This window comes from Littorina saxatilis, unplaced genomic scaffold, assembly GCF_037325665.1.
Source record: "Littorina saxatilis isolate snail1 unplaced genomic scaffold, US_GU_Lsax_2.0 scaffold_271, whole genome shotgun sequence".
Classification (NCBI taxonomy): Eukaryota; Metazoa; Mollusca; class Gastropoda; order Littorinimorpha; family Littorinidae; genus Littorina; species Littorina saxatilis.
In genome coordinates this window covers 82,835-101,443 of record NW_027129343.1, presented here as the reverse complement: position 1 = coordinate 101,443, position 18,609 = coordinate 82,835, and the positions used below count along the sequence as shown (strand labels likewise).

General features: G+C 42.0%; 1 protein-coding gene across 2 annotated transcripts; it reads right to left on the bottom strand.

Annotated features, from left to right (window-relative positions):
• Positions 1–559: 559 nt before the first annotated feature.
• On the bottom strand, positions 560–12,540 carry LOC138957619 (3-oxoacyl-[acyl-carrier-protein] reductase FabG-like). 2 transcript variants are annotated; one of them, XM_070328706.1, is made up of 9 exons: positions 12,405–12,540; positions 8,732–8,886; positions 7,657–7,749; positions 6,959–7,044; positions 4,794–4,887; positions 3,722–3,791; positions 3,189–3,225; positions 2,533–2,596; positions 560–1,971 (listed from the first exon to the last, which is right to left on the bottom strand). In XM_070328706.1, the coding sequence occupies exons 1-9, from the start codon at positions 12,451–12,453 to the stop codon at positions 1,813–1,815; spliced, it is 807 nt and encodes a 268-aa protein (XP_070184807.1). In that variant the 5' UTR covers positions 12,454–12,540; the 3' UTR covers positions 560–1,812. The 2 variants fall into 2 exon arrangements, with proteins under 2 accessions (XP_070184807.1, XP_070184808.1); XM_070328707.1 differs by having other exon boundaries at positions 8,753–8,886.
• Positions 12,541–18,609: the final 6,069 nt, after the last annotated feature.

Here is an 18,609-nt window from a genome sequence, read left to right as displayed (position 1 = left end):
ATGGGTCAGACAGGCACACAAACAAATCCCCACAAAGATGTGAAAATGCACCGGTTTTTTTGTTACTTATATAATTCAACTTTTTTTTTAACACTTTTCAGGGTCCAATCTATGACGGTAAATACCGGATTTTTTGTCTCTCAAAATTTAAAACCAGCGAACATGTTATTGTGCTTACAATCCTGTATTCCTGTGCACAGTTGCTGCAAAATTCTGTATCGCTAGACGATTTACACACAAACATAGGTCAGGTGCTGGGCCTCTATTTGCACCCAGAAGGCAGACATTTCCAAATTAACCATTGGATAGAATAAATTTGTTTTGTGAATGTTGTTCAGCATTTAACTTGCTGTCTCATATCACATGAAAAATAAATCCAAGGCTGCACATGAAGCAGTCAGGATGTTGCTCTTTAGTATGTGTCCAAGATGAGGGATGGTCTTATCCCATGTAATAGCCTTAGCAGCAGGATAGGTAGCGAAAGGGTTTTCAATTTGTATATTTCTGTCACAAGCAGACACTTTCTCAAATAACATACATGCAAGCAGCACACTTTGCGGTATATTCAGATGTACGTTTATTATTTCATTGCGTCAATTGTAAATTCTCATTTCACAGAAAAGCAGCAGCTAGCTAGATTCTGAATTAAAGATGCATACAGCATGCATGGTATTCAGTGTTCCTCGATCACAATCTTTCACTCGTTCACAATAATTTATTATTATTCAACAATCAAAACAAATAGCATACAATTCGGTGAATACTTAACTGGGTATCTGTGAAGTTAATGCCTTGTCAGGATACATTCTTTCTTCAGAAATAGAGAACAATCTTGGAATTTGTAAGAAAGGCAACAGCCACTCAAAAAAAAAAAAAGCAGTGCAAACATCTTTACTTTCTTTCTTTCTTTATTTGGTGTTTAACGTCGCAAACATCTTTAGCAATACATTTTGTGTACAGACACAAAAAAGAACTCATAGATTTTTTTGTTTTGTTTTGGGGGGGGGGGGGGGATAAAACGATCAGTGCTTAACTACCCTGTATTCTTAAAAGTTTGCAAGACAAACATTCTTAAAGCAAATCAAATATATGTGACCCTCCACCACGGATGGAGTCGCATGTCACCTTTGCATGATTTTCATATTTTTACATTTTCCTAAAGAGTTTTTTATGCTCTATCCAGTGGTGAAAACCGTTCTAAAAAAGAGCGAAAAGTGATTGAGTTATAAGCCTGTGGATAAGGTGACCCTCACACTGTTACCAGACACCCCCCGGACTTATATTTAGCCTAGCGCAGAACTGCGCGAGGTGACATGCGACTCATTCCGTGGTGGAGGGTCACATAGACATTTTCACAAAGCTTTTCGCAATAACCTTCACTGCAGGAAAGTCTGGGGACATACAGCTTTAATTACACAACAAGAATTACTTGTCAGTTTCAAACATTTAAAACAAATCGCAGGCAAGTAAGTGTGACAGGGTGACGCAGTAGTCCCCCTTGTCACAGAACAGTCGGCTCATTGACTGAATTATCTCCCTGCCAAGGCGTGGGCTATTAAATCAACCTTCGAGGCAAAAAGGCAAGCATTTTACAACAGGTGCAAAGTCTTAAATTTGGGGGCCTCAAAAGGGGGGTTCCACAGTACAAACACTCTTAATAACCTCAAGTTATTCAAAAGAATAAACAATTTTGCCCAAATGCTGATACGATAATCATCCACAATCAGAGAAGCACGTGAAATAAATGCAGATATGCTAAAATGCAGACAACTCTTGCCAGGATTTGTACTGAGCGGTAGAGTCTGCGGTGGTTTATCTGGGACACATGGCATGTCGCCCACCGTCCACCGGGATGGAAGCACCAGTGACAAAGGATGAGTCGTCAGACGCCATGAACGCGATGGCTCGGGCAACCTCTTCTGGTTGCCCAGGGCGACCCAGTGCGTGTGTCTCTTTTGACCTTTCCAGGAACTGAAAGAAAATGTCACATTTATCTGAAAATGTTGCATCAACTATGCAAGCAACCATCCAGGTAATACAATACATGTAAGTCCTATTCCCGCAGCCTCCTTCGTCCTCCTGTCCAACTTCCCCCTCTCCAAAAGAAACAAACAGCAAAAGTTTCCTCAATATTGCATTGCATTGCTTTTTCTTTCTTAAAAAAAATGAAAATAATGTAAAGCTATTAAAGTCCATACCTTCCTGTCCAACTTCCCCCTCTCCAAAAGAAACAAACAGCAAAAGTTTCCTCAATATTGCATTGCATTGCTTTTTCTTTCTTCAAAAAATGAAAATAATGTAAACCTATTAAAGTCCATACCTTCCACATTATGATTTTTTAACATGTAAACTCCACCGCAGAGGAGATAGTACTCCTACCATGAACTCAACAATTACCAGCACATAGTTTCAGTTGGTGGGAACTGTTCTGTACTGACTGCTTACATACGAAAACAATTGCAACAGTGTTTGCAAATGAATGCTGTCTTTGCAAGAAAACAAACAAATGTTTACATGAATTCACGTGAGTACCTTAGCATAAGCGTCGTCAGTCAGGCCGCCTCTTTTCTGCAGCTCCGTGACCACAACACCAGGGCTGCAAAACACATAAGGATAAATGAGATCTTTTGTTAATTGCTTATATTGTGAATCATTTATATGCGCCTGTCTTCATGACAACAGTAAACACTTAGGTCACACACACACACACACACACACACATGCATGTACGCTTGCTTACACGCATTTGCATGTACACTGTGACACACACACACACATGCATGCATGCTTGCAAGCATTTGCATGTACACTGTCACACACACAATGTATGCATGCACACAAACACACATGCACACACACACATATAAATGCACATACACACACACAACACACACACACATCAGTGGGAAAACTCACAAGCAGTACAGAGAATGTGACTGAAGCAATTAAGCTGACAGTTGAATTAAAACCATGTGCCTTTGTTTTTGGGTTTGGAAAGCATTTTGAAATTGTTGTTTTTCTCAAAGTTACACCTGATTGTGTTATCGTTAACTCAGCACAGTGTAATGTGTGTGCATGATCCACCAAATCACAAGTAATTCAGGACTTCACTGACCCAAGACAATTTACATGGTATGTATAGACAGATTAAAAAACATAATTATGTTCATGCAAGCTTATAAACTTACTTCACGCTGTTAACTCTCACTTGTTTTGGAGCTAGTTCTGCAACAAATTCAAATTGTCATAAACAATTAATGTGAAGATACCAAAATCAAATTTCGTAGGATGGAAATACTAAATCCTAACTCAAAATTATTGTCCTACCATCCAAACATATCTAACGTGCAATCATAAATATCTGCTGAAAGGTATCTCAGCAACAATTTTCAGAATTAACAAGCTGGTCTGAGAGTTACTGAAGTACGTACAACATGCAATAACATTGTATTGTATAGTACTGTATGTATTGTAATACTGGATGTATAATGCACCAAACATTAAAGAAGAGTGAGCTGGCATATATTCACAGGGTATTACAGTTGTGACAGGGATATAGAAGGAGACAGAAAGACGCTAACAGCCTTGTATGCCTTGAGGCATCTTTACACACTAAATGCTTTGCAATATAGTGTCAAGTAGATTACATGTATAGACCAGCTAGGGGGCTTTTTGGTAACCAAGCTTTCCTCAACTGTGAACAACTAAAATCAAAACTTACCCAATGCAACACAGCGAGTGAACTGATCTATTGCACTCTTGGACATGTTGTAAGCAAGCACACCTGGAAACTGGAACATAATGGAATCATAATTATCAATCTCTATCATCCAGTACAACATTCAGACCAATTAATTGTGTACCAGAGGTAATGAAAACATGCATGAACTAATCCTATTAGCTCCTCCAATTGTCAGCATCCTCACTGTTAGCTATTTTATACATGATATGTTCCCATGAGCAAGCTTTTAAGTTTTATGATCTTGAAAAGTTCAGCTATTTTGGTTCTCAACAAACTATTAGTTGTGCTGCCACATCAATTGTTGTAGTCACTTGTTATCATCTTGAAAAGTTCAGCTATTTTGGTTCTCAACAAACTTTATTATTTGTGCTGCCTAATTGTTGTAGTCACTAAGTCTTGTTTAGTTGTTACCATGTTACAATCTTTTCTAACCTGACATGCACAGGTGAGGTGTATTACAGATGCATCCTCCTTCCACCATAAACCCTACCACCCCCAAGCATTACATTGATCTTCTCCTGAAATCATTTCTGAATATCGGTACAGTGGCCCCCCACCCCCCTTTTAAGACCGGTGTCACGAACTAAAAACGCTGCCTGAACAATCCTTCTCATTGCGGTCAATGCGCATGTGCTAACATGGGGAGATTAATCAGGTCGTGAACAACCTAACCCTAACCCTAACCCATGGTTCGTTCGGTCAAAGGGTCGCATTTTTTAAGTCCAAGATTGGCGCATGCGCATTAATTGACCGCAATGAGAAGGATTGTTCAGCAGAGGTTTCAGTTCGTGACACCGGCCAGGCCCAATTTAAGACTTCTCCCTTTTTAAAGACCTTGATTGTTCAGATCTTCTGTTCTTAACCTCTGACGGCTCTGTAAATTAACCCCCATTTTAAGACTCCCTCCTTTTTAAAGCCTTAATTATTTTCTCAAATTTGGGGAGGTCTTAAGGGGCAGTTCAGCTGTACCCTATTGACACCCACATTTCTTTCCATCCAACAAATGAAACAACCAATTCTGCAGTACAATTGACCGGATGCAAAGACTGACCGATCGGATGCCATTGACGCTGGAGACGTTGACGATGCTGCCTTTTGTTTCCACCAGGTGCGGGACGGCCAGCATGGTCAGGTGGTATATAGACCTGTCGACCGCAAGCTGTAAGTTTAGTTTTATTTATTTATTTATTTGTTTGTTTGCTTAACGCCCAGTCGACCACGAAGGGCCATATCAGGGCGATGCTGTTTTGACATATAACGTGCGCCACACACAAGACAGAAGTCGCAGCACAGGCTTCATGTCTCACCCAGTCACATTATTCTGACACCGGACCAACCAGTCCTAGCACTATCCCCATAATGCCAGACGCCAGGCGGAGCAGCCACTAGATTGCCAATTTTAAAGTCTTAGGTATGACCCGGCCGGGGTTCGAACCCACGACCTCCCGATCACGGGGCGGACGCCTTACCACTAGGCCAACCGTGCCGGTAAGTTTAGTTTTATGATTCTATTTAAAACCTTTATTTACAATGGTGCAGTGCGTTGTGTCCTCTCCCTCTCCCAATATATACACCCCCCTCCTTCCTCCTCTGGGTGGTATAGAGACCTGTCGACCGCAAGCGGTAAGTTTTAGTTTTATAATTTTATTTAAAACCATTATTTACAATGGTGCAGTGCGTCGTGTCCTCTCCCTCTCCCAATATATATATATATATACACCCCCTCCTTCCTCCTCTGGGTGCTATATAGACCTGTCGACCACAAGCAGTAAGTATAGTTGAAAGGTAAGTATAGTGCATTAGGACAGTGGCATAGAGAGTCATCTCCCTCTCCCCAGTCCCCGTCATCCTCAGGTTGGTTTAAACACCTGTACAACAACAACTATACTGTACAGTAGTACCTGCCATATCCGGTCACCCATTAGTCATTGCAAAGGTGACCGCAAATATCAGGTGGCCGTTCATTACAGGCCCCCTCCTCCTCCAAAAAAACCCAAAAAAAACCCAAAAAACACGATCAAGTTTTCATGAAGAAAAGAAAGCGATCATCCACGAGCCGCCGATTCATTGTCTCTGTTAGTTTTGCTTTCGTTTATACATCTTAATTATTTGCGTGTTTAACTCGATCGTCCTGGCTAAGCTATTGTTTCGTATGTTTCTATGTGTGTTGTTTGGATTATTATATATGTATTTGAGTGTCAGATAAACAAGTGTTTCAAACTCACATCAGCTGTGATCGATCCGGAAGTGACTGCCGTAAATGTACATGTATGCGCATGTCTGTATTTACAGTTTGCGCATGCGTAAGTATTCATGTCGTCTGCTCGTGCTGTGCCGTCTGTGCACACAACACACACACACACCACAGGCGCTCGCCCGCGAAAGTGACAAGTGGCCGTTAAGTGGCCGCTCCTGTCGAGTAAGAGGGGCACCTTAGGGCAAAAATCAGTGACCGTTGACCGCGTCAGACAGGTTAACGGCCATTAAGAGTCAATTATAGAAGGAAAACTCATTAGTCATGGGAAAGCTGGCCGCTCCGGGTAGGTTCACGCCCACGAAAGGGCCGGAAATGGAAGGGACTACTGTATAGCTGAAATCATAGCCAAGACAGTGGTACAATACGTGCCATGCACTTCCCTCCTCCTCACCAACCACACACCCCTGCCACTTGCAAACACAACCCCCACCCCCTTTCCCCCATGCCTACCCCAGATGAAATTGCTGCCTTATTCTCGTTTCCACCAAGTGAGGGCTTCCAGCCTGATATAGTTAGGCAGCATGTAGCCTCTTAGAATGAAAAGTACTAAATGTTTTAACCTATGTTAGTACAGTATCCTCTCGATCCCTTCTCACTTCCAAACCCCTCCCCCCTCCCCTTCCCCAGACGATAGTGCATTTTGTTTCCACCAGGTAAGGAGCTGCCAGCATGCATGTTCATGAAGACATGAAGATCAGCAACTACAGTCCCATCAGTGTTGTTCCCAGGCCTCAATCTTCGGTCATTTACACATACATGTTTCATCTGAGACATTGTTCCAACCCCAGGACAATAGAATGTCAATAGCTTTGACACGTTTGATGTCTTCTAGCGGACACAACAATTTCTTTGCAGCCAGGACATTCTGACCATTATATTTTGAATCCAGGTCCAATTGACCTACTGTCCTCTGTCGCTGGGAACAACACTGGCAGTATAGTTTTATACCCATGACACACCTGACGTTGATGTTGAAGACACGATCATACTGCTCTAGGGATGTGTTCTCTATGCTGCCGAACTCAATGACTCCTGCACAGTTCACCTGCAATACAATATGAAACAAGGGATTGACCATACAGTGAGATGGTGATATGTGTATAGCCATATATGCAGTTCTCTTCAAAATGAAATTTAGGTTTACAGATGAGTTCCACAAATGTATGTCAGTCCAGTACGCAATCCAAGTGTGGTAAAATGATCTGCAGGGGCTTTTCTCTTGCCTTCAAAGTAAATGTGCATGCACTTCAAGTACATTTATACATTCATTCAGACACCTGAAAAAAGAGACTGTCAAGAAACACACACACACTAAAAAAATAAAAAGTCGATAATTTACAGTTTAGGCCAAAAAAAAAATAGGTGTGGTTACGGTAACATAGCCAAAAAAAATAGGGTAGGTAGGTAGGCAATCACTTTTTTTTTTTTTAACTTTTTTTTCTAATGTGTACAAATTAAACCTACTTGACAGGGAAATAAGTGTGCGACACGGGCGCTTTCGCTTTCATTGCGTTTTTTGCACTCGGTTTTTTTTTTTTTTTTTTTATTTTTTTTATTTTTTGACAAATGTAATAAAAAGTTATGGCCCCTAAAAATAGGGTAGGTCAGGTTACCGTAACCACACCTATTTTTTTTTTAGGCCTTACGTGTACTATACCAGTATATTCAGCTTTCCATATTGTTTTATCGTCTCATCCAACACTAGCTTTGTGTCTTCCTCTTTACTCAAGTCTCCCACCAAAAGCAAGGGCTGCAAAAAAAAAAGAAAGATCTTGATATTATTATAAATGTCAATTAGTTATTCGAAACACAAACACAGAATACCCTTACAGAAAAGAGGTTGCAGCAGCCTCGCCACAATGTGAAGCCATAATTTAGCAGGATATTAGATCTGCTGCAACCCACTGGCCGCTGCTACATACTTTGTGACCTCCCCACAGGTAGGCATTTGGTCAATGTGGACATTCTGAACAACAAACTTATAACTGTGGAAATTAAAGTAGAAATGCGACACAACTGTTTTCAAAAGTCATAAAAAAATAACACTGATACAAACGCAAAAACACTACTGTAACAAGCACTGAAAAAGTTGTTACAAAATGAATCTACTCCAAAAAATGGAAAAAACATTTTTGAACAGCATCCACTGTAGCACAAAAACACAAACAAACAAAACAAAAACACACACAAAAAACACATTAAGACCATAAAATATAGTTAAACTTCAAACCCATTAGTGTGTTAAAAAAAAAGACTGTTTTTGTCAGTTGCATGAGCATTGAACAGCTATTAATTATTATTATAGTCAGGATCACAAAGGGTGACAAAAAGCCTTCGGTTGAGATTACAATGCTATCAACAACAACAAAAATACATAAGAACATGTAAGTCAAAGCATAAAAAAATGAATCAACAGAAATCAGATAGGAAGAAAGAAAAAGCTACATGCAAGGTACACTTACAAGCCATGATATATATATATATATAACAATATCCAAGTGGTGCACATGTTACTTGGAGCATTAGAACCTGCCTTGACTGAGTTTATTATCTGAATTCTGATGCCACAAGAACACAAGGAACCACAAATACAATTGCAACAAGAAACAAAGTGTTACTGAATTTTGTTTACATTCTATTAGATTAAGCACAGCCAACACAAAGCTAACATGCAAACTCAGTATACATGCACCTGAAGCCACCAGAACTTTCTGACAATAATTCTTACGTACTTTACAATTCCCAGCTTGTACCTTTTTCCCCACAGCTTGTTCACACTGGCTCCCTACTTGCTGCAGATTCTCAGACTTCCGCCCTGTTAGCGCCACAGATGCACCAAGCTTGGAAAACAGCACTGCTGTAGCAGCACCAATGCCAGAGCTTGCACCTGCAATCAGTTGGCAACCCTGTCAAAAATATTGTTAAGACCTACACGAATCAGAGAATAAAAATCAGGTCTTAGACAGAACTCACCCCAGCAAGCAGTCAGGGTGTTAATTTTTGGTATGTAATTTTTTTTCTTCATTCCATTAACTCCATTATCCCAATGCTGGGAATTCGGGTCGCTTCCTCCCGTGGAAAGCTAGCAGCAACATGAGTTGCACTGCCCAGGAGTGTGGGTGCTTAGGTGTAATCAGCCATCTGCACTAATGACAGAATGACCAAGGTCTTTTATGTGCCACTGTGGTGAGTACTGAGTGTACCTAGTGTCTCTGAGTCTGCACATAAAGTTGACCCATATCCCTCCCTGCCTGGATTTTAACCCATGACATTAAGATCACATGTCCAGTGCTCTACCAACTTAGTGGAGGGATGGTCTTATTTCATGTTAAAGACTGCATGGCCAGATCTTAAACAGTCAGAGTTAGCCTTTCACAATATTAACATAGGTGTCAATATGAATATACTGATTCAGCTAAAGATTCCCATAGTGCACAGAAAGAAGCAATGCTGTAGATATTTGGTATGCAGAAGAGTGCTCTTAGTCTTATTGCAGGTTACAAGCCTTGACAGAACTATTTTGGTTAACACAGGAAGAAAAGTACCTTGCTGAATGTAGTGCTCAGTGACGGTACCACCAGTATGAATTCCCATGCCAATTCTATTTTCAAGAGTGTTCTGTTTCATGTGTTCCTTTATTGTTTCACTGACAATATCGCCATACTTTACTTAATGTTAAGATCGTTAATTTTTCATTGCAACAAAGCTGATTCTGATTGTTTCTCACTATGTCTGTCTCTCTTTTATGTCTTGGTTTGCCTCTCTCCTCACTGTTTCTGTCGCTGATGGGGTCTATGTCGACCAAAAGAGTGGGATTCCCTGTAGGTGGAGTTCCTGGAGGGGGATTCCCTGGATACAGGGAATCCCACAGGGTGGAGTTTTTCAATAAAACTTGCAAACCATACTCGAATTTCTAAGAAATATAAAAAAAATTGAAAAACATCAAATTCTACAGATGTCGCCAAGCATCACGTGACTTTCAGCGATATCAGCGACACGCTACAGGAACTAAATCCTGTGGTATTCCCTGTATCCAGGGAATCCCCCTCCAGGAACTCCACACACAGGGAATCCCACTCTTTTGGTCGACATAGACCCCATCAGCGTCTCTGTCATCTTTTGATTCCTAAGGAAATCCCTATGCAGGGCAACTACCCTCATTATGGTTGCTGCGCCCAAGGTCCCCAGAGTGAAAGATAGGAGTGGATAGTGTACCTATTGAAATAACACAAGGGTGTGTCGGTAGGCAAGCTACGGTTTTTCGCAATTCGCCCCATAGAGCCTATAGCTTCATGCCCTGAATGGGTCCCCAGACATGGGATTCTTCCATAAATTTACAAATTTTTAGGCTCCAGGTATTATTCTTGAGATTCGTGCAAATCCGCTGAGAAAATTTTGGGGTATATGTAGGTATAGACCCAAGTTTTTCGGCCGGTCCGCTGATCGCGATGCTCCATTCCATACTATTACTATTCTTGAACGGTTGGTTCCTAAAACGGTCAGACTGTTGCTGGTCGATCCGTATGGGAACGCGCTCTTTGTCTCCTACAGTCACCGTTTCAACGTAGCTATCGGGGATTCAGTATAAGCATACCGTATGAGAATGATTCGGCGCCATTTTTACATCGCTTCGAGCCACCTGCCAAAATGATGAGGAAGCTAAAGCGAGACGAAACCGTTCTAGCCCGGGAAATTGACCAGCAGAAGTACAAGAAAAATCTCTGGAGATTCGACTGGCTCGATGAAGTTGTATCATTGAGCTGGAAATACGAGAAAGGCCAGAAGACACAAGACGTGAAACTGAAAGTTGGCGATGCTTTTGCTAAAATCAACTTGCCGGGAAAAGCTCAGTGCACTTTGTGCAACGATGTTAATGTTATCAACTACGGCTCCAATGGAAAGACTGCCCTCAAAAGCCACTTGAAAAGCAACAAGAAGAGCAAATGCTCGATCGAGTCACTTTCGCAGTTCTGAATATTATATGAGGCATCAGATGGACAGGAAGAAATTGCTATTCACAACACAATGAGTCAAGTTCACATAAAATTTGAGCCCGGTCACGTTTATAGTTTCCGAGAAAAGCCCAACGTTAAGTTGTGTGTTGCCGAACAGAAAAGGCTAGTTATCTCCCTTGTTTTTCTGATAACGTTCGTAAAAGGCTACAGATGTAAATACTTTGATGTAAAGAATAATCCTACAAAGTTTCAATCACATCCGATGAACTTTGTCAAAGATATAAAATGTCTAATTTTTCCTTTGACGCTGACCTGTGACCTTGAAAAAGGTCAAAGGTCAACGAAACCATCGTTAAAGTGTAGAGGTCATTGGAGGTCACGACTAAACAAAATATGAGCCCGATCGCTTTGATAGTTTCCGAGAAAAGTTTGTCAAAGATATAAAATGTCTAATTTTTCCTTTGACGCTGACCTGTGACCTTGAAAAAGGTCAAAGGTCAACGAAACCATCGTTAAAGTGTAGAGGTCATTGGAGGTCACGACTAAACAAAATATGAGCCCGATCGCTTTGATAGTTTCCGAGAAAAGTCCAACGTTAAGGTGGTGTCTACGGACGGACGGCCGGCCGGCCGGACAGACTAACACTGACCGATTACATAGAGTCACTTTTTCTCAAGTGACTCAACAAGCACCTGACTATCCTGAAAACCCAGTCGGGAAATCAGTCACTGGGGTCGTTTGGCACCGACAAGGTAAGAACATTGAAACCACACCGTCACACGCCACCACCCCCCACCCCCCGTCTCTCTCTCTTTCTCCTCCTTATTTTGAGTCTTAGCGTAAAATTAATTTGAGAAACATGGGAAGGAAGAGAAAGGGGGGGGGGGGGGGGGGGGGGGGGGCTATGATTAAGCTGAAATATATGCATTTCAGGGCCATTTTTGTGTGTCTAAAACACTAAAAACCTTCAGCTTCTGGGGGCTTTGCCCCCAGACCCCGACCAGGGGCGTTGCCCCTGGACCCTACTGGGGGCCTTCTGCGGCCCCCATCTTTTTTTTCCCCTTAATTATCACTTTTTCTGAATCCCATGTCTGGTCCCTGTCAAAATAACACACATGCCAACATGGCAACAATGATACGCGGTATAGTAATCTTTCTGGGTCAGATATTATGTCTTACTAACCATGTAGTTTCGTGCTCCGAAATGCACAGCTGACCTCAATTGCAAGGTGTATGCTAGCGCTAGCCACAGCATTTCATGTGCCATGAAAGTCATTCTTGCTTACACTACACTACTATGTACACCGCCCCCAATCTGGACAATTATTCTTCCATGCAAAGACAAACGCGACAGCTAAATCGACAAGCACGAAAGTACCGATCAACATCTTATGCAAAATAAAATGCTACGTGTTATGCCGGTTGTTTGTTGCGTTTACCGAAAACCCACCAGTTATAAGCGCAACCTTGCCCGTCAAGTTTCCTAAGGAGGCCGCCATCTTGAAGTCGTGTACCGTCAAAAAGGTGGATCGGCTCTCCTGCTCGATGTTGACTAAACCAGCAAAATGATCATTAAATTAAATTTGTGGACCAAAAAAAAAAAAATTTGAATTGAGTTGTTTCTGTAACTTATCGGCAGTCGAACGACTCGAATAAATATATTATCAGTTCCAAGCAGAGGAGGAATTTGACGTGACAGCGGCGGTACACTCAGTGACGCTAGTGACTGTGATGGGGTCTATCAGTGTCGACCAAAAGAGTGGGACTGATTCCCTGTAGGTGGAGTCGGTTCCTGGAGGGGGATTCCCTGTATACAGAGAATACCACAGGGTGGAGTTTTTCAATAAAATTGCAAACCATACTCGAATTTCTAAGAAATATCAAAAAGGATTGAAAAACATCAAATTCTACCGATGTCGCCAAGCATCACGTGACTTTCAGCGATATCAGCGACACTGACACTACAGGAACTAAATCCTGTGGTATTACCTGTATACATGGAATCCCCCTCCAGGAACTCCACCTACAGAGTGACAGAGAACTTTAAAACATATCAGTAAATGAGTCATGGATCATTATCAAAGACAGGATCCGATTGACAGGGCAGTCACCAAGTATGTTACAACCAGAAAAGTCACCGGGGAAGAAAAGAAAAAAATGGATGGATGCTAAGGCACTTGAGGCTGTGCGTAAGAAACATAGACTATCAGTCAGGGAATCCAAAGTAAAGGAGGGGGATGACAAGACACCTAGCAAAATTGAAAAGGCCGAAGCAGAAATGAAGAAAGCTGCATACAAGAGAGCTAACAACCAAGCAAGGTGGGCATGCCGAAAGGCAGCCAAAAATCTAGAGACAGAAATAGCGGCTAGCTCAAAGCAAAACCCCAAAGCCTTCTGGTCTTACGTGAAATCCAATTCGAAATGTCGGACTGGAGTGGCAGATCTTAAGAAAACTAATGGTGACAAAACTTCTTCAGACAAGGAAAAGGCGGACGTGCTGAATGAGTCGTTCTTTCAGAGTGTATTTACCCAAGAAGCAACAGACAATATTCCACCTCCCCCCCACTATGTCTTTGGTAGTGAAGTCCACAACTTTGAGATCACAGTAGCAAAGGTCAAGAAACTGCTCTCTGGTTTGAAGACAGATAAGGCACAAGGCCCGGATGGTATCAACCCATGTGTCTTGGCTAAAACAGCTGAGTCTTTAGCATATCCGGTTGCAAGACTATTCAGACTGTCGTTGGAGAACAGTGAGATTCCAGAAGACTGGCGACAAGCTTATGTGACACGATAGTTACTAGGCTCTGTTCGACTACCTTTCTTGAAAACCGGTGTCACATAAGCTATGGAAACCCAATTGTCAGAGAGGCAGTAAATGATCACCTGAGGTCAAACAATCTCATCTGTGAGAATCAGCATGGGTTTGTGCAAGGGAGGTCATGTGTGACCCATCTTCTTGAGGCATTGGATGATTGGACAAAGATTCTAGATGAAGGAGGCAGTGTTGACATAGTTTACATGGACTTCATGAAGGCATTCGACACTGTTCCACATGCAAGACTGATCGCGAAGGTTGAAGCGCATGGAATTCAGGGTAACGTCCTTAACTGGATACGCAACTTTCTAGCGGGCAGGCAAGTGATTGTGAACGGTACACACTCAGACAAAGCGCCAGTCACCAGTGGAATCCCCCAGGGAAGTGTATTGGGCCCTCTGCTCTTCACCCTGTATATAAACGACTTGCCTAGCCAAGTCACCAGCTCTGTGAAGCTGTTTGTTGATGACACCAAGCTATATACACGTACTGACGTGCCCTCAGGACCTGTTGTCATGCAGGAAGACCTGGACAACCTACAAGAGTGGTCTGACAACTGGCTCCTCAAGTTCCACCCAAAGAAGTGTAGTGTCCTTAAGCTAGGCAAACAACACACAGAGACCAGCTATCACATGAAAGGGAGATCCGAAAGTGGTGAGGAGGTTAGCATCACTCTAGAAGAAAGCGAAACGGAGAAAGACCTTGGTGTACTTGTAGACAATCGCCTGAGTTTCAAGGGACATGTTGCACAAGCAACTGCGAAGGCAAACAAAACCATAGGCATCATCAGGAGATCGTTTGAGCATCTGGATAGGGAGGTGTTTGTACAACTCTACAAGAGTCTTGCCAGGCCAATCCTTGAATATGGACATTCAGTATGGCAACCACAGCAGAAACTGCTGTGCAAGGAAATAGAGGACGTGCAGAGAAGGGCTACCAAACTGATATCGGCTCTCAGTGAGAAAACTTACCCAGAACGACTAGCTATACTCAAACTACCCAGTCTCGAACACAGGCGTCTCCGAGGTGACATGATCGACCTCTACAAGTATATGCATGGGATCTACGACACAGGCAACCCGAATTCTAGCTGGCCGAAACCAAAGACACTAGAGGAAATAGCCTCAAGTTGTATAAACCATTTTGTAGGCTGAACGTTCGGAGCTGCTTCTTCGCAGAAAGGGTGATTCCTCACTGGAACAGTCTGCCAGAAACAGTTGTGACAGCACCATCAGTGAACAGTTTCAAAGGAAGGCTGGACAATTTCTGGGCAGACAGACCAGAGAAATTCTCGCCAACGTGCTACCAATAACCGCCCGCGCATGCCACCAAAAAAGTGTTATTGGAGTACTATTCGACAGGATCGATGAACAGGCCTAAGGCCTTAAACATCGCAAGTTCAAGTTCAAGTTCAAGTACAGGCAATCCCACTCTTTTGGTCGACATAGACCCCATCAGCCTCAGACAAGCCGCCGCTCAGTGAGTCTGAACCGTAACCTCATAACGGTCAGTTCCTTTCTTCTATAAGCTTTCTCGGTTTGAAGATGGAATGGGGCTTGCATTTTAACAACGATATTCAAAAAAGTCTATCAATTTGCAAAGGCGGAAACTGGAACTAAAATAATTTTTGAAACAAAAATCAACACTGAAAAAAAATCATAACTGACGCCGAGGGGTGTTAAAGGCCTTGGTTTGTCCCTTTTAAATCTCAGTACATCGTCGATCGTTTTCCAGTCTATTTCTCATTAAGTCTATCAGTTACAGTTTCAGCTTGATATAGCTAGCTATCTTAACTCTGTTAATTCATTTTGAAAAATGAAGTGGTCTGGCGAAAATTACTCGCACGAGTACGACGGGGACTCCGGAGTAAACATTTCGTACGAAAAAGTTACCCCTTTACGAAAAAAGCACTCCCCCATTGCACGAGAAAATTACTCCCCAAGACAGGTGAGTTCCGAGTAAAAAATTCGTACAAAAATGTTACTCCCCTGACGAATAAATAACGAATAAATTACTTCACCCCAACACGAGCAATTTAACTTCCCATGCCAGGTGTACGAAATTTTTACTCCCTTGTCCCCTGTTAGTCTTGGTGGTGGAAGGGTAGCGCGACATTCGTTTGCGCGAGATCACTTATTGGCATTATCCCTTCGCCCGCATCCCATTGTTGCGTACGAGATTTTTACTGGAAGTAAAAAAAATGGGGAGTAAAAATTTCGTGGAGGGAGTAATTTTTTCGTGCCTTGGGGAGTTCTTTTCTCGTACGAAAAGTGTACTCGGAGTAAGAATTTCGTACGAAATATTTACTCCGGAGTAAATTTTTCGTGGAGTAAAAATTTCGTGTTACACCGGCTTTCTCCGATCCGCATCATTGTTCCGCCCAGAAACTGTCAGATGACACGACATTTTGGTCCACAACGTTCAAAGATGTCTTTCGGGTTTTCAGAATTTTAAGGAAATGTGCACACCTTAGAACCATGATGTGATGCTACTCTTATATTTGTCATCCTCTTCAGTCCTTGCAATAAAGAGATGATTTTAATTGTGAACACTTCAGACGGTGTTTTCTCACATAATTTAGATTCGTTTGTATTTTTAGCAGAAGCGGATTAGGGGTGGGGGGGGGGGGGTGTTACAGGGGTTCCGGAACCCCCCGGGAACCCCCCGGCTGTCCCCCCCCCCCCCCCAAAAAAAAAAAATTTAAAAAAATTCTGTCTATGAATTTTTATTTTTATTTGTTTCTGTCTGTAAAGCCGGGGAAAGAGTTAATTGTTTAATTGTCACAGTTGATCATGTTTAAAATCAAGGATAAGCCACAAATTGTTTATAAAATAGCTAAAATTCTTCAGTTTCACGGGGGCTTTGTGACCCCTGGACCCCAGGTTGTGACCCCCCCCCCCCCCCCCCACCCTCCCTTAACTGCTCCGCCCTTGTTGAGCACCATGCAGTGCCGCCATCATAGGGAAATACTCATGTTTATCGCAAGAAAATCAGATGAAAATAAACAAGTGTTGACCTTAACGGGGTCAATAAGCCGCCCATGGTAATGGATTTTTGATCGAGACTTAATGTAAATCTGAAGCACCATAGATCGTTCATAACGACCGATTTTTGAAGAATTATTCCGTAAATAAACAAATAAATAGTGACGTCATTTGAACTACACAGTCTATATGTGGTGGGTTGCGGACGACCCACTTTTGAATTAAAGAAGGCATTTTACTTTGTTTATTTCTATTTGGATGGCGTGGGTTGTGTCAAAAACTTCCCAATTTAAAGTATTTTTTCACATTTTAACGTCGATTGAAAGTTCAAAGAACTTTTCTCACATCATCAAAATGAGCATCTAAAATCAGAAAATGAGCATCTAAAATCAGAACTTTAGTACTCTAAACAATACATTTGAAGGATATAAAAATGCAAAAGTATTGAAGATACCTTGTAGGAAACGAAGTGGACAAAAAGAAAAACTCGTCAGCGTAGTAAACAAAGTGGACAGTATCAAAACCAAGCGTCTGATAGTAACTAATGCCTTTGCGGACCGAAGCACGAAACTCTGTGATTCAATGAGAGAGAGAGAGAGAGAGAGAGAGAGAGAGAGAGAGAGAGAGAGAGAGAGAGAGAGAGAGAGAGAGAGAGAGAGAGAGCCCGGGCCATATTCTAATCCACGACCAAATGCTAGGTTTTACTGAAGAGAGAGAGAAACAGAGACAGACAGACAGAGACAGACAGACAGACAGAGCTGGCGGAACACCGCTTAACACAAATTACGCATGTAACCTGCTTGAAGCAATCTCCAAAAGGCATGACTGTCAAACAATTTCATACGTTATTATGCAAGGACCTTACAAGATACTATTTTTAAAATGGTTCAAAACAAAGCGTCGCATCAAAGATTGTAAAATCTGATAGTAACTAATGCCTTTGCGGACCGAAGCACGAAACTCTGTGATTCAATTAGAGAGAGAGAGAGGGAGAGCCCGGGCCGTATTCTAATCCGCGACCAAATGCTAGGTTTTACTGAAGAGAGAGAGAGAAACAGAGACAGACAGAGACAGACAGACAGGCAGATGGAGGGAGTTCTAATCCAACGCATGCTGTCAGTGATAGAACGAGACTCGAAGGGAAGTACCTCGAGTTCTGGGTGCGAGCATTCCCGCAAACCTATGGGTCTGTCAGTGGGTTTCGTCCCCTGGCTCGGTTTGTAAAAGTGTTAAAAGCCAATATCTTCCGTTTGACTACCGTTAGGAATGTAATTTTTTGCATACACCCTGTCTAACCCTATTCCTAACAATTTCACGAAATTTGAGCTTAATTGACCTAGAGATACAAGTCTTACCCGACAAACACCGACCGACTGACCGCCTGCCCGCCCGCCTCAAACAAACAGACAGAGCAAATCCAGTAAGCCCCATTATACTAATGGCGGCTTAAAAAAAAATCACATACAACCCAAAATCGGCAACGAGCCATAATCTGAGAAAATTGTCTCCCATAATCGATTTTGTAAACGCTCCAAATAATTTAACTAGAAAGCAAAACTGAGATCAAAAGAACTATAGATTTTAAAGAAACAAAAAACAAAAACTAACCACCACATTTTTGTTATCTACCGTACATGCGCCATGAGCAAAACATGTCGTGCTGACATTATAAATGCAGTGAATAACAAAATACACAGCTTAGAACAGAGTATATTTTTCTCTTTGACCAACATACAATATCACACTGAAGTGTAAAGAGATGACATCAGCAGGAAATTCCATTATTTTTTCTACGCCTATCACGAATACACGCTAGCAGCCAATAACAAGATATTTTTTTCGGATAAGAAATCATG

What these genes read in the sequence shown, in the direction of transcription:
- LOC138957619 (XM_070328706.1), bottom strand. Translation starts at nt 12,453, where the DNA reads ATGGCGGCCTCCTTAGGAAACTTGACGGGCAAGGTTGCGCTTATAACT. An exon ending in GCGTCAATGGCATCCGATCG is followed by an intron (nt 3,792 to 4,793) that starts GTCAGTCTTTGC and finishes ATTATGTTCCAG; the next exon opens with TTTCCAGGTGTGCTTGCTTA. An exon ending in CTGACGACGCTTATGCTAAG is followed by an intron (nt 1,972 to 2,532) that starts GTACTCACGTGA and finishes ATTTTCTTTCAG; the next exon opens with TTCCTGGAAAGGTCAAAAGA.